The sequence below is a fragment of the Halichoeres trimaculatus genome, unplaced genomic scaffold (genome assembly GCF_033239565.1).
Source record: "Halichoeres trimaculatus isolate MK-OKI-2021-1 unplaced genomic scaffold, fHalTri1.1 fHalTri1_scaffold_6, whole genome shotgun sequence".
NCBI classification, from domain to species: domain Eukaryota; kingdom Metazoa; phylum Chordata; class Actinopteri; order Labriformes; family Labridae; genus Halichoeres; species Halichoeres trimaculatus.
The window spans coordinates 20,343,865-20,371,635 of record NW_027437184.1 but is presented as its reverse complement, the minus strand read 5'-3'; the positions used below and the strand labels follow the sequence as shown (position 1 = coordinate 20,371,635).

Genomic DNA, 27,771 nt, shown 5'->3' with positions numbered 1-27,771 from the left:
AAAGAATGCCATCAGTCAGCCGCAGAGGAACTTTTAACAAAATCCTGTCCATTGAGCAATTAAAACCCTTGCATTCAAGAAGCTAAAAACCTGAAATGGCATCCTAAAATGCTTGTTTGTCTGACCTAAAAGTCCAATACCCCAAATATATTCAGATTAGTATCATGTGATGCAATCCAAAGCAGAAAATCCTCACTTTCAAGAGGCTAGACCCAGCAAATTTTTGGCAGTTTTCCAAGTCAAATGACCTAAAACCATTATTTGAATATTAAAACGGTTGGGGATTAATCCTCTGTGGGTCCACTAATCAATTAATCATCTTATCGTTGCTGTGCCCTCGAAGAATCTCACCATTATGATTTTAGATTTTTCATTCTTTGAATAAATTTGTCCTCCTTGTTTCTGAAGCCTGCACAGATACCAAAGCCATTGAAACACCAAGATGAGAAGTTTATCCTGCAAATGAATCTGAGCCAGTGACAAAATTAACCGCTGCTCTTATCAATGCTGTTTACCAAAAAAAAAAAAAAAAAGGAGGTCATGCAGAAAACAAAATGTGGATTATTGTTTAGTGGCCAGTTTAGCCCCAGTGTAATCCATATCTTTTTAGAGATTCGCTATGGTCATCACTGAAGCACTAAACCCTCCACTGCACATTGCGCGGCTGTGGGCAATAAAAGCGCTCTGTCGTCCTGAGAAGAGGGCACAGTACCATTTAGCTGCTGTCTCGCTATCATTTTCTTTCTCCATCTCTCTTTGCTCTATCAAACACACACTTTTTCCTCCCTTTTTTCTCTCTCTCTCTTTCATAGTTCTCATTTTTCTTTCTCATTTGTTTATCTCCCTCTCGTTTTTGCTCATTCTCCTCCAATTTTGCTCTTCTTGCTCTCCGTTGAGCCCCTCTTGGCGAAGCGTTAAGTATATAATCTGTGATCTCATGTCTAGATGGGCCTCTCGTCTCCTCTCTCGCGCGGTGCACAAAGGGACTGAATGGCCGCTGCTCACTCAGGGGACACAAATGAGTAATGAGCCACCACACACACACACACACACACACACACACAGACACACACAGTGGACAAACGCACACATGCGCTCACACCTCTTCCAGCGCAATCCCAGAGGCTTTGAAGTTGCATATTGATGATGCCAGCTCCAAAAGGCTCAATTGAATGCGCAGAGGCAGAGGAGGTGGCTATTGACCGTCCACTCGCCTCGCTGACCTGTCATCTCTGACGGTTGTAATGAGCAACAGGTGCCTCTTTTCGACAGCTTTGGCCCTGAGAGTCATTCAATATTCAACAGTCAGTCGCAGTAATCATCCAGCATAATGGTTCATTTGATGTGCCATCGCAGCACCACATAATAGACTGTGGTGGGACTGTAGGAGATCATTTTCAGTTAAATAATAGTAATTATAGTTTATGCAGCACCCTTAAGAAAGCATTTGAGAAAAGTGGTATTTAAAGGCCAGACTTAATGAGGTCATATCCCACAGTATAAACACAAGGCATCAGGAGGTCCTATCAGACTATATGAGCTCATACATATGTAGAAAAACCAATGATGCATCACTAAATGAAATACGAATCCATGCTGATGGCTCAATGATCCATCAGACTGCTTTTCTTTCCCTTTTAATGCATGAAATAATTCTGCATCTTGATGAATTACCTGGTAAGCACCCTTTCCCTGATGCAAAATAAAATTGTACTACAATTTATATTTGTTTAAAACTAAAAAGGGGTGCATGGTCGTATTTTTAGCTTGAGTAGACCTGAGGGAACCACACACTCATTTATAGCAGTCCAAGAGAATTGCCCTACTTTTCAGTCATACAGATAACAGAGATGATATCAAATGCTAAAAACCCTCAGAAATAGGTGTTCATTTATACTCTTAAAAGGGGAAGGGGAATATAACCCATGGACAATCAACCTCTTGTGGTCAGACGATTAATCGCCATCTTCCTGCTTTAGCAAATGAAGAAGTACTGTAATGTGGCTGTCGGAGAGTTTAGTATGCACAGCGTTTGTCCTTTTTCAGACTCCACATGATAGTTCTTGACAACAAAAGGTCTTCATTATATATATATATATATATTTTATATTTCAATTGCATTCAGTTTGAATTTTGACATCATATATTCAAGTGCTTTTTATCTGCTAGATATACCTTAATTTTTTGGGGGCTTTCTATTGTGTGGTGATTCAGTGTTGAATTTCTCAAAGGCAAATATCAAATCAAAAAAAATCAGGGGTTGCAGTTTAACTACAATCAAGGGGGAAATCATAAATTGACCATTGACCATCCTCATTTATATTCGGTCAGTGGCTCAACAGTCCTCCTATTGTACAAATTGAAGCCTAAAAATGCCTCATACTGCACTGCATGGTGATGCGTTTTGGGGTCAATGCATGCACAGAAGCAGTGCAGCATTATTAATGACGTCACACCATTTCCATCACCCCAAACACAAATCTTGTAACAAGTTAAAAGAAGTTTCAGTTCAGTATGGTCCACATCAGAACAGGTTCTTGTGTTGATAAGAAGCAGACACTCCTGGTTATAGAAAGTAAAAAACTTGTGTTTGTTTTTTCTCATCGTTCCCCTTCAGCCTTGCAAACCCTTTCAAGGAGAGTGCAGGATCCAAAGGTCACATCCCCATGTTATACTAGAAAAGCACTTAAAGAGCGCAGACCTCTGCCAAGCAAATTGTGATTGTCACACAACACTTTAGTCCTACTTTAATGTTATACTCCCTTTCAGCAGACTGTCTGCTACAATTTGGTGTTAGTAGCAGGCTTGTAACATAATTTATTGCCTCACAGTGTTGAAAATTATGATGATCCAGTACATATTTCATATTCTGGATCTTAGTATCTAGAATATTGCCAGGATCTGGATCGTACTTTAACATCTGTCAGAAATTATGGTGACCTTGTCTTGTATTGTTTTGCAAAGCAATCCGACCATTTATTGTGGAGTTATATACAAATATGGTGAAAACGGCCCTATCTCACAATGATAAAGAATCCTTAAAAAAATCCTGGATCGAGATGGTGATCACTTTCAAAATCTAATCACCTCTTCTTTATCCCATTTTTAACATTTCCTGAAAATTTCATCAAGATCCATTCATTATTTTTTAGTTATGTTCACAGACAAACAGACAGACGGACAAACTCTCCCAAAAACATATCCCACTTGGCGGAGGTAAATATCAAATCCCCTTTTAAAACTGAACCTCTCAAAAAGATTAACACTTGGCCATAAACCCCCTAAATAAAAACAAACTTCCGACAAAAGCATGCTAGAAATTTATATTGACTTGTATTTTAATTTTCTAGTTTGATCCTGGAGAGGGACAAGCTCAATAGCCCCATTGCTTCACTTTGGGAGAGCTGTTGTGCTGTCTATCTTTTTATATAGCCCATGTAAAACAGGGAAATTTTTCTAGTATTTGTGGGTTTTTTTTTTCAGGAAGTGACCTATGACCTATTTCTATGCAGGACTCAGGACTGTTTCCGAGTGCTGGTGAAAAAGGGTCAGTGTGGACAGAGAAAGTGTTTGTTATACCGAGCTGGTTTTGGCTGGTCAAGCTGCCTGCTCATATAAGCTCTTTGTGGTGTGAAAACACTCCTGGCACTGACCCCCACACCCTCCTTAAGCTCCCACCTCACCGACATGGCCGGAGCGATGCCAAGCTGTGTGCCAGTTTTCCTCAGGGTCTGAATGAATCACGCTACAAAAATGGTCCAGGCAGCGCTCAAAATGTTGGATCAGAGATGAAAGGTTGTGCATATGTGTACAATACTAAAACCAGCCTTCAAAAGTGAACTTAAAAAAAAACACATTTATAGAGTACAACCCTGAGATACAATGATGTCTGGCTGACAGACTGACTCTCAGACCCATAAATACTCTACAATACAAGGAGATTAGTCATCCGTGATAAGTCCAGTGGGAGATGTTCAGTTTCTATTGAATGTGTTTCAAGGTTAAACATAACACTCAGAGCTTTGAAACAACAAGTGAATAAGATATTAACCCTGAGCGTTATGCAAGCAGAATATAGTATTTCTATAGTGGGCAGTCTTAAGTGTTTGTTGCACTCTGACTACGACTGCATATTTGATTTGTAGTAAGCAAGACACAGCTTCAAATGTTTATCGTCAAATGAATATGAATCCCTGAAAACAGTTGTTCTAAAGTTCGTCACTTCCCCTGCAATCGATTGAAAACAGGTCGACTTACTCGCAGATTTACCTTTTTTGTTTTGCATGACTGGAACATGAATGGTGCACTTGAGGGGGCAATCATTGCCACGATGGTGCCAAAACAAACTTACCCGACCAGTTGCTGAGAGGACAACAAGGTCAGTTTTCAAATTGCTGAGGAAGGGCATCACTGCCAAGTTCCTTCCTCCTGCAGCGTGTGCCACAAAGTGGGTCCCCATTTATGAGTGGGCTTTCTTTAACCACATGGAGTAGTAAGGGCCTCTTGTGCACGCTCAATGATGCGATTACTGGTCTCTTTTGTGAGAACTTTCCCAGTGGATTTAAGATGCTGAGGCGAGGGTCGGGGTCTGACATTGCAGTCACATGAGGAAACCAAAGGTTATGAGTGTTTATGCAGAGGAAGCATGTTTGCTAGTAAAACCAATTAGTCATCTTTTGTTTATGTGCATGGCAGTGGGGATGATGTTGCTCAAGTGTGCTTGAGCTGCTCGTTTATATTGCCATTGAGGCAGCATGTTTATTTATACATCAATTAAAAGCCCTGCTCAAGCAAATAATGGCAGGAAAATGCTTGAGCATCTATCACTTTTATGGAAGCCATGTGAAATGGAGAACATATATTTTATGTGTCATTTATTATCCCAGATAATTTTCTTTATTTGCTTCTCTTTATGTCTGACTTCCCCGCTCCTTGTCCCAGCAGCTCATGGCAGATACTCCAGGTTTTTAGACGACCTTCCCAGATGTAGCCTCTGACTGGTGATGGATAGTAATTATCTGGCCACTTCCTCATCTTCCTCACCCAGCCTGGTCTTCTTGCTCTCTGTACTGTTTGTCACGAGACCCAATTTGTTGCCACCGTTTGCATCACCCTCTCATCTCGCTCTGATGTTCTCTCCACTTGTAGGAAGTACAAGCATAGAAAGATTAAGCTCCTGCTGTACATGTGTCGGTAAATGCCTTGGGGATGTCTGTTTTTTTTTCCCCTGCTCAAGCTGAATCTGTGAGCAAGTTCCTACAAAGACTTCCTGCACTATCTTCCCTGAAGCTTCAGTTGCGTGGTGTGTTGAGCATCTTCACTCGACAGGTTATATAGATGTTGTAGGACGCGGTCCCCAGCGAGCTCTATAATTGGGAACCTCAGAGGAGCAGGGAAGATTCGATGTGGGATAAATTAATTCTTCCTCCTTTTATTCCATGCCTTGTTCAGGGGTTCTCTCTAATCTGGTCTAGTGCATTCGCTGAGTGCACTGGATCAATTCACTTCACTGGGAGAGAAAGAGGCCGGGGAAAGTGAAAAATGAGGCCTGGTTAGTCTGTCCAAAGAGAGAGATAGGGATGTGAAGAAAGTAGAGCAACAAGGAGTTTGTACGCTGGTAGAAGAATTGTTTTTTGATGACAGAGGCCTGAATCTGCGAGCAGATCAAACAAAAGCCAGAAGTGAAGCTAGAAAAGAGCCACAGATTACAAGGTCTAATGTATTATCTGAATGGTTCCAGTGCGGCTGAGTCCAGGTCTGTGGATGGGTCATCATGTGATGAATTTTGATGTGGGTAATAATTCCTACAGCTAATGCACCGTTTTATATCAATATTCTACATGGTACTATCAGGAAGACCTCCTTTGGCCTCCATCCTCCTTGTCTCCTTGTGAGGGGCTCCTCTGCTCCTGCATGTGTGGGTTAGGGCATATGTGTCAAACTCAAGGCCCGCGGGCCAAATGTGGCTCGTCAAACCATTTTATGTGGCTTGTGAGAGCTTAAAGGGTCTGATTGAATAGAAAAGGGTACATTGACCATAAACTACGTTTCCCATAATACCTACCGATCATCATGTTTTCCCGTCAGTGCCATTTTCCAAACTAGTGGAATTGAGAAATAAAATAATGATCCTAAAATGTCCAGGAAGGGAAAAGTTAATGCAGATGGAAGGCTGTTTCAAGAAAGATGGGAAGGCCAACATATGTTTGATCTTCGAGGAGAAAAACTGGTCTGTCTTTTGTGTTATCAGGCCATAGCAAATGTCATAGTACATTTTGATGCCAAACATGAAGCTAAGTAAACCTTAAGGAAAACAACAAATACTGCAAGATTTAAAATGCAAACTGCAATTGCAGTAGGATGTGTTCAAGAAAGCTACAACCAACAAACAACACAGTAGGTGGTGAAAGCTAGCTTTACTGTGGCTGAAGAAACTGCCCGTGCTGTAAAGTCTTTTTCAGAGGGGGCATTTTTAAAGCAGCAATTGCATTAATTTTAAATTACATTTAGCTACATTTTATACTCGATTACAGTTACATGTGGCCCTTTGAGGACAACCGTTATGCTGATGTGGCCCTCAGTTAAAATGAGTTTGACACCCCTGGGTTAGGGTGACATCTGCTCAGTGAACTGGGATCTCAAGAGATGTGGGCAGAGAAGTCATGTTCAGTCTATTTTTCCCAGTTGCTAACCTCTAGCTTATGGATTGATTTCCAATTATGAATTTATGTTGTGAACTTTTTTACAATTTATGAGCTTTCTCCACTTCTGAATCTGCAGCACACCAGTTTTTCCAGCCTCTGTCATTAATGTTTCATCCTTGTTTGGCTATTTGACATTACTTGCATGCAACTTTCGCACACCCATCTTCTTTAAATGAGCTCAAACGCCCATTGTCTTATAATTTTTTCTTCTTTTGGACAAGTTTAAATTCTTTGAGTATTTGAAAACCATGACCAGTGCTTCTCTGAGTTGTCCTTTTTTATGTCAGCACTGCTCACACTCTTATGCAATGCAATTTAATACTTTTTATTTCCCATGAACTACAATTGGCAAGCAGTTTTGTTGAATAAAAACATGATCTCATTAAGATAAGAGCGTGCACAGACGGTGTTATGCAAAAATAAATCCTCTATTCATCACAGTGCAGTTTCTGTTGTTATTTTTTGTTTATTGTTGACTGGATCCAAATTGACCTTGTCCCTGCAACTCTCTGACACCTCTTCAGAAAGCAGATAGCAGCCTGTGACTCTCTATTCTTCATCTCATTGTGAAACATGCTGACCATACTTGACTCTTCCATTGTTACTGTTCACAAAGATCAAAGCAGCGTTCATGTTTATCCTTTTCTTTCTGGCTTTCTTCATTTGTGCATAATCTTTTCATCTGCTACCCTTTTTGTAACCTTCTGCTTGTGTCTGTACCACCTGATTGAATAACCTCAACGATGCACCTTTAGCTTACCGGTTGCCATGGCAACCGTTTCCTGGATAGTGTAGCTTGCTGAGGATGAACTGCGTGGGTATGCTTGTGTTCATGTGGAACATAAGTGAACAGCTAGTCTGTGTGTATGTGTGTGTGTGTGTGTGTGTGTGTGTGTGTACGTGTGCGTGTGTGTGAGTGTGAGTCACGGTGATTTGCAGGCTGTACGATCACAAGTAATTATAGTGCAGCAGCCATTAAGAGACAGAACATTTGGACTCAGTTTTGAAAGTATGGTGTCCTCTGACTAACGCTATCTGAGAGGACATGAACAGAAATGTGCATTAATCCGTGTGTGTCTGTGTGTGTGTGTGTGTTTTGGTGTTTCTATAGTTATGTGTTTGTTTCTGGGGCAGAAGAGGGGGCCATTTTTGTGCCTGCTGTTTTTTGAGAGTGTTTGTAGTTCACAGAGTAGAGTGCTGCGCTTCTCACATCAGAAAGCTGAAGAGGAAATGTCTTTGTGTGTGTGTGTGTGTGTGTGTGTGTGTGTGTGTGTGTGTGTGTGTGTGTGTGTGTGTGTGTGTGTGCGCACACGGGCAAAGATGAAGGACATCTATTTGTTGCAGTGCGTGCGGCCCCCGGCAGAAGAAATGCTTCCCCAGCCACAATCAGCATCCATCAGAAGCTAGGCTTACCTCTCCTGCAGACACCAGGTTAAATGCTTCACTAAATCATTCTCTCTTTTCTCTCTTGCTTCATCATCCCCCCCGCCCCCAATTTCCCAACACTTCCACTATCCAATTCCCACCATTTGCTCCTTTCACAACACCCCCCCCCCTTCCCTTCTCCCTCCTCTCCTCCTCCTTTCCCTCTTCCTCCAGCTGGTGGGCGGAGAGTTTGACCTGGAGATGAACTTCATCATCCAGGAGGCAGAGAGCATCGGCTGCATGGTGGAGCTGCTGTCCCACTGCGAAGTGACGTGCCAGGCGGAGATATGGAGTATGTTCACTGCCATCCTCCGCAAGAGTGTCCGCAACCTTCAGACCAGCACCGAGGTGGGCCTGATCCAGCAGGTGCTTCTCAAGATGAGCACAGTTGATGACATGATTGCAGGTAGGAGCACTGGGTGATAAACATTAAGACATTTGACCTTATTGCAGTTTTTGCACACTGTATCGTGACTTGTGTAAGTATTCATCCAACTTTCCAACAAAATTGAGTAAAAAAGACAGATAGGAGCCTTTTAGCAGCTAAAGTACTCAATGTAGAGACACAAAGAAAATGAGTTGCATCTGATCTTAGTTGGAGTTTCATAGTGTACCACTCAGAGATTTTTGTTTCATTAGTAAATTATGTTGGACAAAGTGTAGGTATCACCCATCCAGCTTAAAATTATGCTCTTCTGACTTTTGTCAAGATACATCATAAAACTCATTTTAATCTGTTATAACATGACAACATGAAAAGGCCCAAGCTCAGGTGACAACTTAAGCAAGGCAGTGTACACTAAGACAGAAAAATTCTGCAAACATGTTTGTGTATTCATTTGCACACATGAAATGAATACCCTCAATAAGTAGAGCCTATTTAGAAAATAGTTTGGCCTGATATGGGATTCTGGTATCACATTTTCTTTCAATTGTTTATTTTATTTTATTTTTTGCATTTGATCAAAAACAACAATGGATAATGAAATCCTTTACTACACACACATCACAGTCATATGTGGTCATGTTTTAAATGGATCTTTAATGGAATAGAAAACAAATTGGGTCATACTGTTGGTCAGAAGATGACTTATGTTTATTTTACAAGAAACATTAAACTGCATTATTTTGTCCATCACAACAGACTTAATACCAAACTCTCATCTAGGATAAGAAATAGCAGTATTTCCCCTACCGTAATATACCATTATTGTATTTTCCATACGGCGCCAAATCACAGCAGAAGTGTTTTACAGTTATCTCTCTCATGAATCAGGTCTAAACCTTGTTTTTTAAATTTAACAGACTAAATAGCCTTATGTTATTTATCTAATTTACATGACAGGATGTCATTTGTAAATCATTGTGTTCACATTTCTCCTTGTGCTCTTTCATGCATGGCGAAGTGCACTTATTTACACACACAGACCAGCACAGTCTGTATAGTGGACAGAGAGCTGAGAAAAACCACCACAAGAAACATCTACCAGCATCTTCTCTGTGATGATGCACCACTCACTCTGCTGCGTCTGGGGTCTGCAAACGTCATTTTTTCAATTGACCATGTGCAAACTTTAGCCAGTGACATTTAAAAAAACAACAACTAGTAATTAGCCAACTGATCTATTTCCAGCCTGAGGTCTACCAACAATAAACGCTTTTTTGATAAAACTTGCTTGGAATCAATCACAAGAGTATAATGAGCTCTTCATATCACAGTATACCTCACCTAATGCTTAAAATGAAAGCCTAATTGCAAGTGACACTAGGGCTGCAACTAACAATTTTTTAATAATCGATTACTCTGACAGTTATATTTACGATTAATCGATGATTTGGAGGAAAAAAAACATGAATGACATGAATGTATTGTCACTTGAGGAATCAACATTATAGACAAAATAGAAATAAATTGTTATTTTATCAGATTAAGAACTTAGTGGGCCAAAAAGACAAAGGCAAAAAAAATGTGTCCTCTACCTTTTCACCTGCAGGTCAAACAGTCCACCCCCTCTGCCCTACAACTATCTGTTGCAGCTAACGCTAATGCTAACGTTGGTTTAGTGAACGCCTTGTGGTTTTCAAACGGGGTGGCGATTTAATGCAAAGACAAAATTAATCTTAAAAGACATAACATGCATACCACAACATATAATAGGAGTGTAAGTGGGATTTTGTAGCTCCTCACCTCGCTGTTGAGCTCCCGGCTCATCATCGATGTGCCCAACATGTTTGCGTTTTAAGTCTTGGACCATTGCAGTCATAGTGCTGTGCCATTCAAGGTCATTTTTGCAAATGTTGCAGTTAAAGCTGTGTGCTTTAACTCAGTGTGAAATACTCCCAAAGTCTGGAATTTTTGAACAAACATCTTTCTCTGGCTCTGCCATTATTCGCCTGTTTGCTTGTTTCCCTCACCTGCCAGCTCGGCTTCTCCTCCGCCACGCTGTTCTATTTACATGCAACGCATACAGCCCCGCAGCCCAGGTAATCTACACTCCATTCAGGTGTAATGCCCCTTCAGTTAGTTGCTTACGGCTAAATAATCCAACAAAAAAAAAAGAAGACAAATAAACTGAAGACACACTAATACAGTAATGGTGCAGCACAGTGCACCACAGTGCGATTATGGAAGAACGTTGTTGGCGCTTTTACTAATTGATTTTTATCAATTTTATCGATTCGTCCTTGCAGCCCTAAGTGACACACAAACACTACATTAGTTTCACCTCTAGTTTGGAATTAATGAACTGGTAAGAGTGTTTTGAAACATTCCCGAAATAGAACTGAAATTAAAATGTAAAGTGCAAAGTATTGCATGTTTGAAAAAAGTCACAGCTTCTCTTTCTCTTTACTCACATTAGCACTGTGACACCTTCTGGGCTTTGTTATTAATTTATGATGGTTAGTGTGTAAAAATCTGCTGGTGTAAATGTTGGTTATTTAATTCAGCTTTTCACACGTACCCTCAAACATGCAGCATTCAGTGTATTCAAGCAGGTAGTGATTTTCCAACAAGTGCCTTTCACAATTGCACAAAGCTCCTGCATTCAGCAGTGGGATGTGTGTGTAGGTGGCAAAACAATTGCAATACCATATAAAGGACAGAGTGGTGAAAGTCACATGTCGTGCTGAAAACAGAGCAGATCTTGAGACAGCACTTTCATTTATTAGAGATGCTTTTGATGGAGAAAGAATTAAATGGCACTCTGTGTGAGTGTTTGGCTTTGGAACAAAATGGAGGAGGAGGCATTGTTGAAAACAACACTACATTTCTGAAACCAAACTTTCAGAATCCTAATTTTCTCCAATAAAACAATCAAACTGAGCAGCTCAAATTTTGTTTTAATGTTTCACTGTTGTATTGCAGTGTGCAGATCATGGACAGTTTGAAACTTCGATGGAGCTATCGTTTTTATTTCACTGTTCCTGATTGAGTGACATCTGAAACGACAAACAATGACAGCTTGATAGCTTTATGTCTCTGTGATTTTTCACTGGAACATCAGGCCATACTTCAAGTTGAAAAACATATTTGATATCTTATGAAGCTTTCATCAGGGAAAACATCATATTTGTTCTACACTCAGATGATGTCTGTGTTTATGTCCCTTCACCAGCAGGTATGGGTTTTTTCTCAAGTAATCAGTAAAAAAGAACATTTTGGAAATGCAAAAAAAGGAAGTTAGAACATATTGCCATCATAAATACGTTTGTGTTGATAATGTTGTTGAAGTTATTTGAAACAATCAAACTACAGACACATAATTCCCCAAGGATCCACCAAGATCACTGTCCACTGGTATCTGGGAGTCAGTGCACTGAATTGCTATTATCATCTATCATCATCATCAGAGTCACATCTACAATCTACATGAACACATTCACTAGTCCAGCAACCACCTGCAGCATTGTGTTTCTAAGTGTGACAGACTCGAGAGCCGTGCACCTGGCTTGCCATGTTAGCTCAAGCTAATCACTGGGTTATTTGACACAAACCTGCTGTACAGGTCGGGATGCGATGCGATGCGATGCGATGCGATGCGATGCGATGCGATGCGATGCGATGCGATGCGATGCGATGCGATGCGATGCGATGCGATGCGATGCGATGCGATGCGATGCTCTTTATCCCATGTTGCTCTCCAAGTTTCTGTAGGCAAGTGAAAGTCGATCAGTTTGGCATTTTGTTTCATTTTGGTTGTTGCACTCCACACTTCTTGCACTCCTTCCAATCTCAGCTGCGCAAAATAGAGTCTTCCACTCACTATCATCAACACCAAAGTCACTTGCACACTGGGGGCTCTGTGATTGGCTGAGGTAACCAAAGGTAACCAGAGGTTCTCAATCAGGGACAGGTAACCAGAGGTAACCTCAGCCCAGAAATTTCCCAATACAACCAAGACATCAACATACAGGCTGAGTAAGGGGTTCAAGGCAGACACAGACACACAAGAGGCCCATAGGAGACAATTAAGCAGTATTACTCCTAAAGGTAATGACTAAAGTTGACATTTTACTTTTTTAGGAAAATCCTGCAGACCCTACCTTTAAGCACTGACCCATCAGAATAAAATATTCAAATAACAGCTCTATCACAAATGTAAACAGTATTTGAGATACTCTGAGGTTTTTTATCAGAGGAAGATAGCTGAGAATGAGAACTAGAGGAAAGAAAAAATAATTTTCTTATTTCTTTTTACTGACCTTAGTTTTTGGTCACTGGACAACTCTTCCTTGTATTTTTGCCCAGCAGGAGGACACCCATTAGGAACCAGAAACAGACCAGTGACCTAAGCAAGTGTCTGAGCCGCACTTTGTGTGAAGTGCTTATTATGAAAATACACACAGTCGTACCTTTACATGATCTGGCTGACCTTGACTTCCGCTTAATGATGCCTGGGAGTGCGTGTCCTCTCCTTCCCTCCCTCAACCAGCGTCCTCTCTGTCCTACCTACCGTCGTAGGATCATGTGCTTCATAACTTCAACGACTTATCAGTGCTCACCACGGTGGGGCATACACCACTCACTTTGTTTTAATGCGAATTTTCACAGACAGCCTTTCTGAACTACAATTCTGACGCTTTTGAAAAACTATTTGAAATGACCTACATGCATTGATTGTGCTAAAAACAGGGCTTGGGGGTTTGAATCTAGGACATAGTGTATTGCGGTTTTCCTCTCATATCAAGCACCTCAGTGAGCTTGCATACTGCTGTATTCCCTGTCGCTGGGCTCTGGCTAATGAAATATTGTGGGGAGACTATTCATATCTAGCAGGCCCTAATGGGAAAAGAGAGTCTTTGTAAGCAGATTGCCTCACTCTAAGGGGCCTGCGCACTACTCTGCCATATCCTCACTGATCTTTTGTGGCTGTGTGTAGCGGAAGTCAATGAGGCAGGAAGGTCATTTTCACTGAACAAACACCTTTTAACACACTGTGCTTTCTAATTATCTGCTTGAATATGCAGAGGGAAATATTTCTCATGCCTTGTTATTGTCAATTTTGTTATTTGAGGTCATTAAAAAGGGCATTTTTGCAGCATTAATGAGGTTGCTAAGAGCTTGTTACTATGAGTTACCATAACCTGTAAAAATGTGTTTCACTTTTTGGAAAAAATGTACGGATCCACAGTCTTGTCCAGAGTTATATTACAGAATCCGTGTGCCTTAGAATATCTTAATGGTGGACGTAAGGTTGAGGATAGCAGTAGATTAGCTTAGCCTCACTTAAAGAGTAGAAGCAAGCTGAAACAGTCTGTGACCTTGCCTAAAGAGCCATGACTTTGTGATTGAATGGCATCTGAAAAGACAAGCAATGACAGACTGATGTCTCTATGACTTTTCACAGTGACATCAGGCCACATTTCAAAGTTGAACATGTTTGATAACTCATAAAGCTAACATTAGGCCTAAAGCTGATGTCGGAAATTCAACCACTACCTCTTTGCAATTAGCATTAGCTACAATGTGGCTTTAAACTTACATTGGTAGCTTACAGTGGGGAACCTTCAGGGACTTCCAGGCCTTCAGAGAAGGCCTTAAAAAAATCTGGACCAAAAAATATACGTATCATATATCTATATATATATATAATTCCCCATTTAGTTGAATAAAATACATTTAATACGCCATGTAAGTTTTGAAATTAAGTGTACTGCAAAGTTCACTTCAGCAATAAAAGGGTTACTGTCTTGAAACATGTTATCTCTATCGGAGCCCGGTTTGCTGGCTCATTAAGTGGTTAGGACTTCACGAAGGCCAGGCTGTGTTTTGGTTTGGAGAGAGACAGGAAAATTGACCAATCACGATTTGATTTTTTGGGGGGCGGGAAAAAAAACAGAAGAGCATAGGCCTTCGTGAAGTCCGAACAGTGGGCAGAGAGGTGAGAGCGGTGAAAGGAATGGCAGAAGACGAGAGCGAAGCTGTGGCTAGCTTGTTAGCTTTTTTTTTCAGCGTGTGTGCGAGTAAAGATTTCATCTGGTCGCGCTCGTGCGAGTGCTTATGTCTTAATACTCCATCTATCACGGGCACTGTGTGAGACATTGTGGTTTTAATTCTCCCTCTATTTCACTGGCTCAGTCAGTCTCCTCCACCTGAACTCTCCCCTGTTCTAAAGAGAGAGCGCTGTCAAGTACACACGCAGCTCGTATGTGCATCACACAACGAAGATAGACAGAACATCACAATGACACACGTTTCACTATTCCAGAGTCAGCCTTCTCACTATATGATTCACGCTGCTCTAAACTCTCCTGATTGAAGAGGATGCTGCGTTAGAGCAGAGCTACGTTAGTTTAGCTCACTTTATGTCATGTCAACACCAAAAAAGAAAGATAGAAAACAGCTGAGGCTCTGATAAACTCTTCATCAACAAGTGCAGCACAGTTATCTGTCTCCGCCTCTGAGGTCTCCTGTAGCGTCTTTGGATCAAACCAACTAAGAGGGAGGGGGTGGATGGTTTTTGAGTTTTCGATATAACGCCCAAGTACGGGACTTGATTCACTTTCAAAAAATATTAGCGATCACAGGAGCATTCTTAAAGTTGGGGAACAATCAGGAGCAATCACAAGCCAGGAGAACAGCCAGAGAATGGGGTTTGAAAATGGGAGACTCCCTCCATATTCAGGAGTGTAAGCAGCCTGCCAGTACTCTCGATGGGTAAAAGTAACGAGTTTATGTATGACACAGATTGACAAAGATAAAAACTAAAGACATTTTCTTCATCATTTTAGGTTATTTTAGTAAGTTTTGTAAACTCACTTAATAATGTTAGTCATTTTTTTTATGTAAAGCCTCTTTTTTTTTAATTATTATTTTATTTATTCAATGAAAATGTTTTTGTTAACTACTTCTTTCCGCAATGATTTCTTTTCTGGGCTGTGAGGGCTGAGGTGAAGGCCCAGCTGTAGTACTCACCGTTTGCCACTGGTAGCTTATATTAGATGAAGCTAGTAGAGGATACAGATAAATTCTTATACTTTTACAATGAATTTGAGAGAGTAGAATGTTGAACAGTTTAACATTTGAGTATGACAGGAAATGCTACAATGCTGACTTTACTGAAGTACTAGCTATTAAAAACTTAAATACTAACTTGCTACCAAGTGGTGTGCTAGCAAGAATGTATCTGAATGCTTATAGTAAGTGCTATTTGAAGTGTTGAACTATTACTTTTTAGAAAATGTATGCCTTGAGTCACTTTTCGATGTACATTTTTGTTAGTATTAGTTTGATTTTTTTTCTTTTTGGGCAGACTAAGACTAGCTCCCCTTATGTTTCCAGCCCATTTGCTAAGCCAGGTTCATCAACAGATGCAGGCTAAAACTTAGCGACACAAATAAAAGTGTTACAAATCTTTTTAACCAAATCCTCAGTGATACAGTTTTTTCAACAATTATTTTTGTGAAATTTACAAATAGATACAAATACACTCCTTACCTCTTGTCATAACTGAAACTGAAATATTGAGTCTCAGTTGTCCAAGAACACTATAAGTAAAGGAAACATATTGTTATATGATGTGATGCTTCTTACATCAACTTTTGCCAGCTGAGGTATCTCTGCACTTTTCGCCTCATGTTACATGATGTGTTAGGATCAATATATTCTCACAAACCTCGTCATCATACTGCTGTGTTTGCACTGAGTAATGCTGTGCACAGCAGCTCCGCTTTAAATTCAAGGCTGTGTGTATTTTGTGTACTTGGTTGACACAGGCTTGGGTTTTGCCTGCATTGACTCATAAATTACACTGCATGCATGGTATTACCTCATTACTTCTTATCAAAGAAGTGTCGTTGGAAGACTTTCTGAATGCTGACTCACAAACAGTTGTGAGAACACACACAAACACACTGATTTCTTGTGCTTACTTTTTGTTTGTGTGTGTGTGGTTCCTCAGACCTCCTTGTGGACATGCTGGGAGTCATGGCCAGTTACAGCATCACAGTCAAGGAGCTGAAGCTGCTGTTCAGTATGCTGAGGGGAGACAACGGCATCTGGGTAAGTTAGTAGGCGGAATGAGATGTGACTGAATTGATTTAATTTTTATGCAGTGTGTGTGTGTTTGCTCATGCTCGTGTCTTGAAGTGTAGCTGGCATTAAGGCAACCTAAATGTTCCATCTGGGCTTTACTGGTGTAAGGCAAAATATAGTATCATTGTTTTTTTATTGTACAGTAAGTAAGTATTAGATTTTAATTAAAATGACCAGCTGGGTGTTAAATCTAATTTTCAATGTAATTATACTGAAAATTAATCTTTTATGATGTACAAAAGAATTCTAATGCAGGCCTCCTTCTTATGGTGGCGTACTTAGCTGGGACAAACTGAACTGAACTGCTTGGTAATAAAGGGGCTTTACGTACATAAGACACAGCTTTTGATTCCCCTGGTATGTTTTGTCCATGAAAACTTATTTGTTTATTTATTTTTTCCCGATAACACAATGCATTATATGACAGCTGAGTTTAACATCTTGAAAAAAATCATGAATTTCTAATTACAGTGTCTTCATCAAATTGCTTTATCTCTGAATATCAAACATTTTTCCATCAAAATAAACCAAAATTGACATCTCAATTTATTTGTCAGCTGGTGTGCTGGTACTCGAATATTGATGGCTGTGGGAACTAAATTTGTGCAGCGCCAGATTAATTATACAGCATTTGTTTGTGTCATTAGCCAGGATGTGACTTAATGGGATGGCTGTGGCTATAACCCAGAATAAAAGAGGATGGGTGTGTATTATATGCATGTGTGTATGTTTGAATTGATTTGTGAGTCTACATAAAGACAAGGGCATTTAGCATGTTTGATGTTTTCCTCCTCCTGTAATCAGTTGTAAATGCACCAGAGGTTTACCTGGACTATTTTTGTTTCAATGATTGAACCATGATGTGAGACAAACTGAAAGCTAAATCACCTGTGAAGGTGAAAACTTAAAAATAGGCCTTGATCTCAATACTGCTTTCCTCAAGGTGAACCACTCCTTACCATTAACTCATTGGCATCTTCATTTTTAACCATAGAGCAGCTCCATCAGAGTGAACATGTTTTTTTTTCTTTCTTTTAAGACCTTTTCAACATGCAGCGGGAGGCTGCATTAGGGAACACTCATCCCTAACTTTCTGAACCCATGTTGTTTTGTTTGATTTCCGTTAGGAATTTTTTTCTCTCTGTGGGTGTAAGAATGTCATTGAAGTTCATTTTGTAAAAGGCTCACTGCACGTAAACATTAATATTTGAAAACATTGCTTACTGTATGGAAGTGTCATAGCAGGTAAACTTCCTCATGTGCCGTGTCATTATGTTTTTAGATGAAGCTCCACCAAACTCATATACTCATATTTCCATCAATGTGATGTAATTTTATATGGACATAGCAGGTTCTAGCAGATAAAACTTTACACAGACTGCAGAATCCCCACTAAGGTTTAATCCTGAAAGATTTAAGCCGCTGTTAGAAATGGATAAGCAGAACTAAAATGCACAGAACTTATAAAAATCACAAATCTTGGAAACTTGGAACCAGTTCCAAAATAGCACCCAAACCTACAGGGCAAATCTGTTTGACTGAAGTCTTTGGCCCTTTACCACCAACTTGAAGGCCCTCTTCCAGTTGACTTAATTTTTCTAAATACATAATGTTATGTACTTTGTTTCTAAATACATAATGTTATCTACTTTGTACCTAACAGATTTAATGAGTTAGGTTTGTTTGGAGAATGAGGTGAGATTTAAACTGTGTCATAGCTGAGTTGTGCTTACTTTTCAAGGCGAAACACCATGTTTCCTTCAGGTGCCTGTTAATGAGATTAAATCCAGATTTGCGAGGTGGGAGTGCTTAGCACAAATACCACTTACAAACCTACTTCTGCTCCTCATTCTAACTGCCCCCTGTAGTTTCCTGATTGGCCCAGATTCCTTGGTTTACTTTTTTTAAAACTGATTTGTGGACATTTGTTATGATACTACTACTAATAATAATAATCATACATTTTATTTCAAGGCGCCTGTCAAGACACTTAAGGACGCCGTACAGTTTGTGATAGTTCTGTGTGGCTCAACCTTCAGTATCCCTGCTAAATGTAGTATGAGAGAGATGTGCAGGCCGTGTGGTGCCTAGTAGCCGCTGCTCTCCGATAGTTCAGTCAATATGCTCTTGTCTCTTCTCGTCAATCTCCCATCTACTCAGACCCCAGGGTGACTGCCATCAACAATCCCTGGTCAGTGGTCCACAGCAGCACCATCATCCATCCCCTCAGCCCCTTTCTTAGCGCTTCTACCACCCGATAACTATCACCACCTCATCCACCTTGGCCCTATTTCCCTGTCTTCTGTAATTTCTCCTCCCCCAGCAACCCCCTCCAGAGACAGATTGATTAAGGGTTGCCATGGTATTGATGAGGTGTTGTCGGGGGAAAGCGGAGGTGATTGAAGAGTTATTGATCCAGGGAGGTTGTGGTTAAGATGTGATGTCACACCATGTTTTTTTTAATAGTCTTCCCCCCATGCTACTGATAGCTGGCATCCTTCACACTGTAATGACAACCTCTTTCTGATACCTTTCTTTTCTCCCTTCTTTCCTTCCCTCTCGTCTTTCCTCCTTCAGCCAAGGCATGCTATCAAGCTCCTGTCAGTGTTGAACCAGATGCCCCAGAGACACGGTCCTGATACCTTCTTCAACTTTCCAGGACGCAGTGCAGCGGTGAGACTGACAAAAAAACTAAAATTAGACAGACATCGTCAGAAATAAATTTAGTGTGCATGTGTTATGATCATGAATCCTTCATGCTGTTCTTTCTTACATGGTAATTGGACTGGTGCAGAACAGACAGTTTCTATCCATTTTCCACCCCCTGCCGTTGAAACAGTGTATCTCTTTTTGCTTAACGGCCCGGTACATGCATTGGTTTTCTAGATTAAAAAGCTTATTCTGCTCTTAACATTGAAAGTTTCACTTATTTTTGATTTATGCTGTGGAAAATTTAAGAACAAAAGGCTGTTTCTGCAAAAAACTCATCTCATCCCTCTCCAGTATTTGGCAGTAGTAACTCAGGCATTTCAAGGATAAAAATAAAAACAGTCTGGCTTTTTAGGTCATCAATAGCTGATGTTTGCTTTTTGTAGGTCATAAAGAGGCACCACTGTTATTTTCAGTCTGTTTCATAACCAGCTAAAAACTCCTCACAGCAGCTTTATGGTGAGGTAACGACTAAATGTTGCTATGAGCTGATCCCATGTGTGCATTCTCCCCTCAGGCCATAGCATTGCCACCAATTGCCAAATGGCCTTACCAGAATGGATTCACTATCAACACCTGGTTCAGACAGGATCCACTAAACAACATCAATGTGGACAAAGACAAACCGTACCTCTATTGGTAAGTAACTCTCCGTTTATCTGATCTGTAACCAAACAAAATGGAGTAACCAGTTTCAAGTGACATTTTTAAAACTTAAATTCAAAATCCAACCTTAAACACCAGCATTGTCACAAAAAGGTCTTTTTTTTGTAATTTGATCCAATGACAGTTAGTGAGCATTTGTTGAATACATCTACACAGAATTTACATGGAAGCGAAACACGAACTGAAAACATTGATTGAATAGTGAGTTTTTACAAATATGTTTCATCAGAATCCCAAAGAAAGATTTTTTTAGAAGACGTACTCTTCCAGCCGTCAAAGGAAAGAGGGTTGTATAAGATGCAGAAATACCTGCGCCTCTTCAGAAAGTAGTCTGTAATCAGCACAGCTTCAAGAACTTACACTCAAAATTGAGAATTACTTCTTGTTTACAGTACTAACTGTGTCCCTTGCTTCTGCTATTACTATTGATCGGAGCAAAGGAAAGCACACAGCTGAATCAGGCAGGTTCAGGTCTGCTCCTTCTGTGTGTCAAATAGAATTCTGGTTAGAGTAAGAAGAAACTAAGTGAAGTGAGCAGAAATGACGCAGGTTGTGGGAGAGTGCACGGCACTTAATCAGAGTGTGAGAGAGCACTCAGTGAACTGCAGACTTTTCTCTCGTCTAATAATCCTCCACATTAACTGTCAGCAGGGTTACAGAGTAGGTGATTGAATACCTGTGTGCTGCTAGTTTAGCCTTTTGGTGGATACCTGGATGTTTAAGCGGCTTCCCATTAGCATATTATCTGTTAATTGTCGAAGCATGAATGTGAACAGCAGACTGTAAGTGTCTGCTTCAACGATGTGTCAGAAATTTAAAGCTTATCCTGAAGAAGGGGTCAAAACAGCAGTCAGTGGAGAACCAAAACCTTTAGATACCTTTTTTCTGTCAGTCATGCTTTCTGATTAAAAAAATAAATGATCTATTAATAATTATTTGAACTATTTTTTTTCTGTCACAACAACACAAGCTTAAGAATAAAAGCTTTATCTAGGGCTTCAAGCATCTGTTTAATGGCCATAACAATAAGAGCTTGAGAGAGAAAAGGTATATGAGGAGGGGGAGTTGGCCAACTGGCTGAAACTGAGAGTTAAAGCTAACATGCACTCATATTGTTATATATTCAACAATATGATCACACATTTCATATTCTCAAAACCACACAATATGTTACATAAATATCAAGCAAGTTCAAGAACAACAAATTCAAATGTTTGTTTTCACATTTCTGGAGTGCTTATGTGCTCAGCTCGTTGGTTTCAAAATATCAAGACAGTAACGATCACATGACTGAACAGGAAGAGTTTAGCCTTCTCTCTGAAAAGGAGACGACAAGGGTAACAAAGCTTATTTTTCTGTGGTGTTTATAAATTCTGCCATATTTTTATCCAGGACTCCTTGGAGAGCACCTGATGTAAAGCATTTAGCTCGTCAGCCTGAATAACAGGGACAGGAAGTTAATAGATAAACAGATAATGAATTAGATCATAATTTTAAATGTCAGGCAGTCCATTAGGGGCGTGCTGGCTGGTGGATGCTTCCACCCATCGTGAAGCTCCGGACCTCTCCGGCCTCGTTGTTGGCGTTTATTAGAGCAAGCCGTTAGCCAATATGAAGCTTCATTAGCTTTGACCTTTTATTTAATTGAACTCCTTTACTCCCCTACTTGGCTTCTTCCAGACACCTCTCCAGCCTGTCATGCTAACCAGTAGCGTCTCCCCTTTACCTTTCTCCCCAGCACATTAAAACTCAGGTTCATTATGCACCGGTTTCACTGAAAAACTGGAGAGCGTGACATGGAAACCTTGGGTCTCTGGACACCTTTGGGTCACCAGGACGTTATCTTGTTTCCTTAGTAACTTTTTGTCAGGTTGCCATTGTGTGTGGGGATCCAGGGGAGGAGGGTGCACTCTCCTCTTTTGGCCCAGGTCTTATCATTCTCCCCCAGGCGCAGCTGCTACTCCAGCCGCCTGTCTGATACAGGCCTTCACAGCTGAATGAAGGCTGCGATAACACACTATATGTACTCCTAACATGTAGCAGGGATTCACTTGAGAGGGATTTATCTCTTCTTTTTTGGCTCTGATATGTGCATGTGTACGTGTGTGTGATCCTCCTGGGCCTATTTTAGAAGTCAAATGTGTCTCGTTTCGTGAAGAAGCTTAGCTTTGAGACTTGGTTTTATGTGGTGGTTATGAGTAAAGGAAGAGGAACATTATAAGGAGAGATGTAAGGGAGGGGGGATTAGTAATGTTTTTTTCCACAATCCTGTGATCTGGGACCCCTGGTGCTGCTACAAAGAAAAAAAAATCACATTTCCTCTTTTTGTAAAAATCCTCCTTTTTGTGCCTGGTATTGGCCCAAATGATGCAACATGTGAAAGTGAAAGGTGTCCCTCAGGTTCTTGGCTGGGAGGATTTCTCCTTGTTCTATTTCATTGATAAAAGGAGGTTTTAATCCTCTTAGTGACAACTTTTCGCAGTTGTGGTGATACTTAGCAAAAACACAAGCACTCTATTTTTAACTTTAAAAGAACCTTAAGCAAAAGGCTTCTAAAAATGTTTGCTTTTATAGTAAATTTCCTTTCAAAAATATCATTCTGCTTCACTTCATCTAAATGAAATCCCCTGGTGAACATATAATTTTGTCACCAAGGAATCAAATTTTCTTCTATTCACAGAGAAGAACCATAATTACTTTTAATTTAGGGATGAACTGAAGAGTTATTTCCAAACACAGATGAAGAATATGAATCTGTTTCTTTGGTTCCCCAGTTTTCGCACCAGTAAAGGAATCGGATACTCTGCTCACTTCGTGGGAAACTGTCTCATCGTGACATCATTAAAGTCGAAAGGAAAAGGCTTTCAGCACTGTGTGAAATACGATTTCCAGCCCCGCAAGGTAAGAAAACACACACATAGTCACACACAGTTCAACTAAAGAATTCATTCAAGTCCGTGTTAGACTGGACTTTGTGATTCCACGCCACTTGTTACATGAGACGGCGTGCTGCTGTCTTGTATCCAACCTTGCACTTTCCTGGAGTGTTGATAAGGTCTGTCAATTAAGACCTGCACACTGCCTCTGCACCGCACAGTCAGCACTCTGTGTCTGTCCTCCACACACACACACACACACACACACACACACACACACACACACAAACACTCAGTAACACACACTCACTTGATGAGATGGCTTCTGCAGTATTTGCTGATCCAGTAGAATCCCTGCACGGCCTAACAAAGTTCCCAGTGGTTCCATTTGATCAATTTACCAGTCACTACATCTCAAAGTGTTTTGTCCACCCTGTCTTTGTGCTTGCGTGTGTTTGCGAGTGTGTTTGTTGTGTGAGTGCTTGCATGTATGTGTGGTTTCATCCACTACTCAGCTGTGCATGTAAACAGCAAAAAATCCAAGATCTCCTCCTCCTTCCATCGCAGTCAACCTCCCCTTTTATGTCTCTTCTACTGCAGACCTCCATGTATTACTCTAGGGAAGGATCTGTAAACCCAAACTCACCGACACACACACACACACACACACACACACAAACACACACACCAAAATGCTAACTGCTAATAGTGGTATCAGTGTGAGAAAGGAGACAGATTTGAAAGAGAATTCAGGTAATTGACCTGTTTTTAAGTCATTATTGTTGTCTGTGTCAGCTAACCTTCATGAGAGCTCATGCCTTCTGCTTTCTTAGCTTTCAAATGTTTCCAAGCAGAGAAGTTAACTAATCTCATATGAACAGCAGCTAAAGGTCTGTATTAATGATCTTTGAATTAGGTGTTGATCACAACTCTGGAACTAAAAACAAAGTGTTGATTTGATGCACCCTGTGGACAAAATGGTTTGAGCTGAATTTGTCCTGAACATTTGTAATCAGTGTTTCTTAACTAAATATCTCAAGATATATCTCTTCACAGTCAAATATAAAACTTCTCTTTGCTGTGGAACATGTCAAAAAAAGCTTACAGCACGCAGCTAACATTTGTTCTGAAACCTATCTTTTTTATTTTCATTTGATTGTTTAATTTGTCTTCCTCTGGATTTGTTTTTTTTGTGTTTTCAGTGGTACATGATCAGCATCGTCCACATCTACAACCGCTGGAGGAACTCGGAGATCCGTTGTTATGTGAACGGTCAGCTGGTCTCGTACGGGGATATGGCCTGGCACGTCAACACCAATGATGTAAGATGTGACAGAGATGTTGTTTTCTTATATGTACTGATATTTGTGAGGAAATATTACCAGAAAAACACATTTCAGGGACTGAACAACATGTCATAAACTAAGAGAGAGTGCCGCTGCATAACTCATTAATCTGATACCTCTTTCCAAACATTGTTTTTTGGGAGTCTCAGGTTGCTTTTTACAAAGGTCTCACCCCACATAAAGCCACCTGCACCTGCTTTAAAGATCCAGTATTGCTCTGGCTCCACTTCCCTTCCCTCCTACTGTGATATTGGCAAAGATTTGAGGTTCGCCCTCTGCATTCATCAGCTGGGGCTGAGTTGCCCTTGGGCCCCGTTCCAGCAAAGCTCGCCCAAACTCTGAATTCAAACTTTTCTATTTAGCTGGGGACAGATACCCTGACCTCTCAGTGGCAGCAGAGCTCTCCCTACACTTCCTTCCGGGTTGGCACTTAGCATCGCAGTAGTCACCCTGGGCTGATGTTATTCTCTGCAAATAATACTTTGGCCTTGAGGTAAAATGTCTCGTAGTTCATAAATCTCAGCTGAAGACTTTAAAAAAGCAACCAATTGTACATGAGCAAAAGAGCAGGTCTCAAAATGTGTTGATGCTATCAGGGTTTGTATTTTCCTGAAGGCCAAAGATTAAACTTATTCCATCATTTTGCAGAACCACAAAATTGAAGATCTCATTGTGATAAAGGGTGTCAGAGGGACAGAGAAGATGAAAGGGCGAGCAGACAGGAAGAATCTAATAGCAAGTGAAAACGAAAGTTGCACCAACCAATTGGAAACAGGCAACCATGGGAGGTTCATTTAATTTTCACCATCCTTTGTGTTCATTTTTTGCAGAAATTGATGAACTTAAGAGAAGAGATTACAAATGAATAATTTAAGAAGATGATCAGGTCAAAGCGAACAGCGTGGAGTTTCAAAAGATCAACTAAGCCAAAGCTGGTTTAATAACATGGAAAAAGGGCTGTAAGCTATGTTTTGAAACGAGATTATCAGCACCAATATAAGTAATTTCTAAATGCTATTTCTCAGTTTCCCTGAATTGTCCAGAACTTGATTTATTTACAGCACAGCGAAGCCCATGACAACTAGCAGACGAAGTTTAAAATGAAGAGAAATCTGTGTTTTTCTCTGCTAAATTATAGATTTCTCTGATTTATTTTTGTACTAATGGAGGACACTGGAGCTGGACTGTCAACAAGAAAAAAGACAGAAGAGCAGAAGAAAGTTAAACAGAAGAGAGTGATACAGCTCGAGCTAAAGGCTAAAACGGGTTAAGGGTCAAAACAGATGCTAAAGGCTAAATCACAGGTTAAAGGCTAAAACACAGATTGATCTGTTTGTGATAATGTTCATTCCAACCCACATGCAGCAGTTACTCTGCAGTGGTCTGTTCAAAATTCATTCAGTCAATACAGTGAAGGGTGAGGTTATGTTAGCTCTGCTTGGTGGGGTTGGAGTTGGTAGATGAGCTCTAGCAGGACATAACATGGATTCACCGACATTTCAAGTTACAGAGACATCACAGAGCCAAGCAGCCGGCTACTAACCCATGATACAAACTGAGTTTACAAAGTTTGCTTGGTTTCACTTTTCAAACCGTTGTGCTACATACACACACACACACATACACACAGAACACTGTTAAAAATCGTTACCCTGTGACGCTGTGTTCAGTAAAAAGTTGTCTTGTACAAAGAAAAGTTGTATGAAAAAGAAGATCTTCTCTATGTTCATTTGTTTTAAAACAAATACATGCATTTGTAAGAGTCACATCCTCATAACAGGGGATGTAGGGCTCATGGTGAACCAAGTCTTTATCCTGGAAAAACACCATTTACTAGCCGCATGAGATCTCAAACTCTTGATTCAGTATTTTAAAGATGCAATGAGGAGGATCTGTTTTTATTTGACTGCTTCACCACTTTCTTACTTTTAGCTAGGTGTGTGTGTGTGTTTGTTTAATTAAAAGGAGATCGGATTGAAACAAATTTTAAATGTTCAAGACAACCTTTTACAAGAAACAACGTGCTGAGGCAAGGTATTTATAAGCACAGTTACGTAGCGCTACAGTTTGACACATGTCAACAAGCCAATGTTGTAGTAACCGGTGATATGTAGTGCTATTGGCAGCCTGGTGCTACAACATATCTGTAGGCTAATGTGACAACAAGTAAACACTGTCAGTTTGTAAATAGTTTTGTAACCGTTTATATTTAGCGCAGCTGGCAGCCCAGTGCTCTAAAAGAGCTAACGTAACTTCACAATTCATTTTATTGATAGACTCTTTAGTATGAAAAGACCACTGCAGAATAACTACTGACTGTGAGTTGGAATGAACATTATCACAAACAGTTTACCCCCTCTGTTAGCCTTTGGCTCGTGCACTGTCACTCTCTCATTGAGCTTTCTTCTGCTTCTTTGTCATTTTTCTAGGCTAGGAAGTAGCATTTCAAAATAACCTGTAATATTGGCACTGAAAATCTCATTTTAGATTTTGGATCATGATCAGGCATATATCTAGAAAGGGAGACTTTTGCAAGATCACTTAGAAACTCCTCTTAGCCCTTTTAAATTGAGCTGAATTTTGTTTTGTTTTGCTTTTCCAGAGCTACGACAAGTGTTTCCTGGGTTCATCTGAGACGGCGGACGCTAACAGGGTGTTTTGTGGTCAGCTGGGAGCTATTTACGTTTTCAGTGAAGCTCTCAACCCAGCTCAGATCTTTGCCATTCACCAACTTGGCCCAGGATACAAGGTGAGATAGCAGCCATGTACGATATAAACATCCTCCTTCCTGTATTTTTATGTACAGTAACAGCCATCAACGCTAACACTTGAAGTAAAGGGAAGTATTTTATTCCAGACCAATGTGTTTCTGCATGTGGCCAATCGTGTCCAATGAGCATGAAGCCACATGTCCATTTGCCTGACTCACCTGTACAAGTGCCCTGTTGGTTAACTTGAATGTTGTCCATAGTATTTCAAAGAAGGCCAGATGCCCGCACATGTTGGTCTATAATTAAGATTTTCTCTGTACTGCAAGTGTTCCTGGAATTTGTTTATCTTAGACTTCTTGGTCCTCGCTGTGCATCTTGGAAATAAGTTTAGTTGTGCCAGAGTCCTCCGTTCTGCGTCTATAGAGAATGATTACTCCATATAATGGACATTGCAATGGACTTTTCAAATTGATGTTTTGAGTGTGCAATTTGTGAGTATGCAAGAGTAGATTTGCTTCAAATCCTGGAGTCTAGACATAAATTGTGTGTTCCTGTGATAATAAAAATTATTCAAATAGGCTTCAAAATGTTCGGTGTTAAGCTCTGATAGTTTCAGAAATCACCATCTCTGCCCCTTGGCCTGGCTATCGGTGACAGCTGAGATGTCGCAACACCTTGCCAGCTGTCTGCTGCTTCTTGTTTTGGCAGACTTGCACGCCTCAGGCCACTTACAGCTTGTTTATGAAGGTGTCCAAAGCTGTCAAGATTTCAGCACCGTGAGACTGCTCGCCTATCTGA

At 40.4% G+C, this 27,771-nt stretch overlaps 1 protein-coding gene across 23 annotated transcripts in view; it reads left to right on the top strand.

Moving 5' to 3' along the window:
* nbeaa (neurobeachin a) overlaps positions 1–27,771 on the top strand; it is a 110,944-nt gene that overhangs the window by 29,043 nt on the left and 54,130 nt on the right. For all 23 annotated transcript variants that reach the window (XM_074672545.1, XM_074672535.1, XM_074672551.1 and 20 more), the window contains exons 2-8: positions 8,304–8,535; positions 16,532–16,632; positions 19,243–19,338; positions 19,892–20,013; positions 22,815–22,941; positions 24,119–24,238; positions 26,865–27,011. In XM_074672545.1, the coding sequence (XP_074528646.1) occupies positions 8,304–8,535; positions 16,532–16,632; positions 19,243–19,338; positions 19,892–20,013; positions 22,815–22,941; positions 24,119–24,238; positions 26,865–27,011 (945 nt within the window). The remainder of the gene's footprint in view (positions 1–8,303; positions 8,536–16,531; positions 16,633–19,242; positions 19,339–19,891; positions 20,014–22,814; positions 22,942–24,118; positions 24,239–26,864; positions 27,012–27,771) is intronic.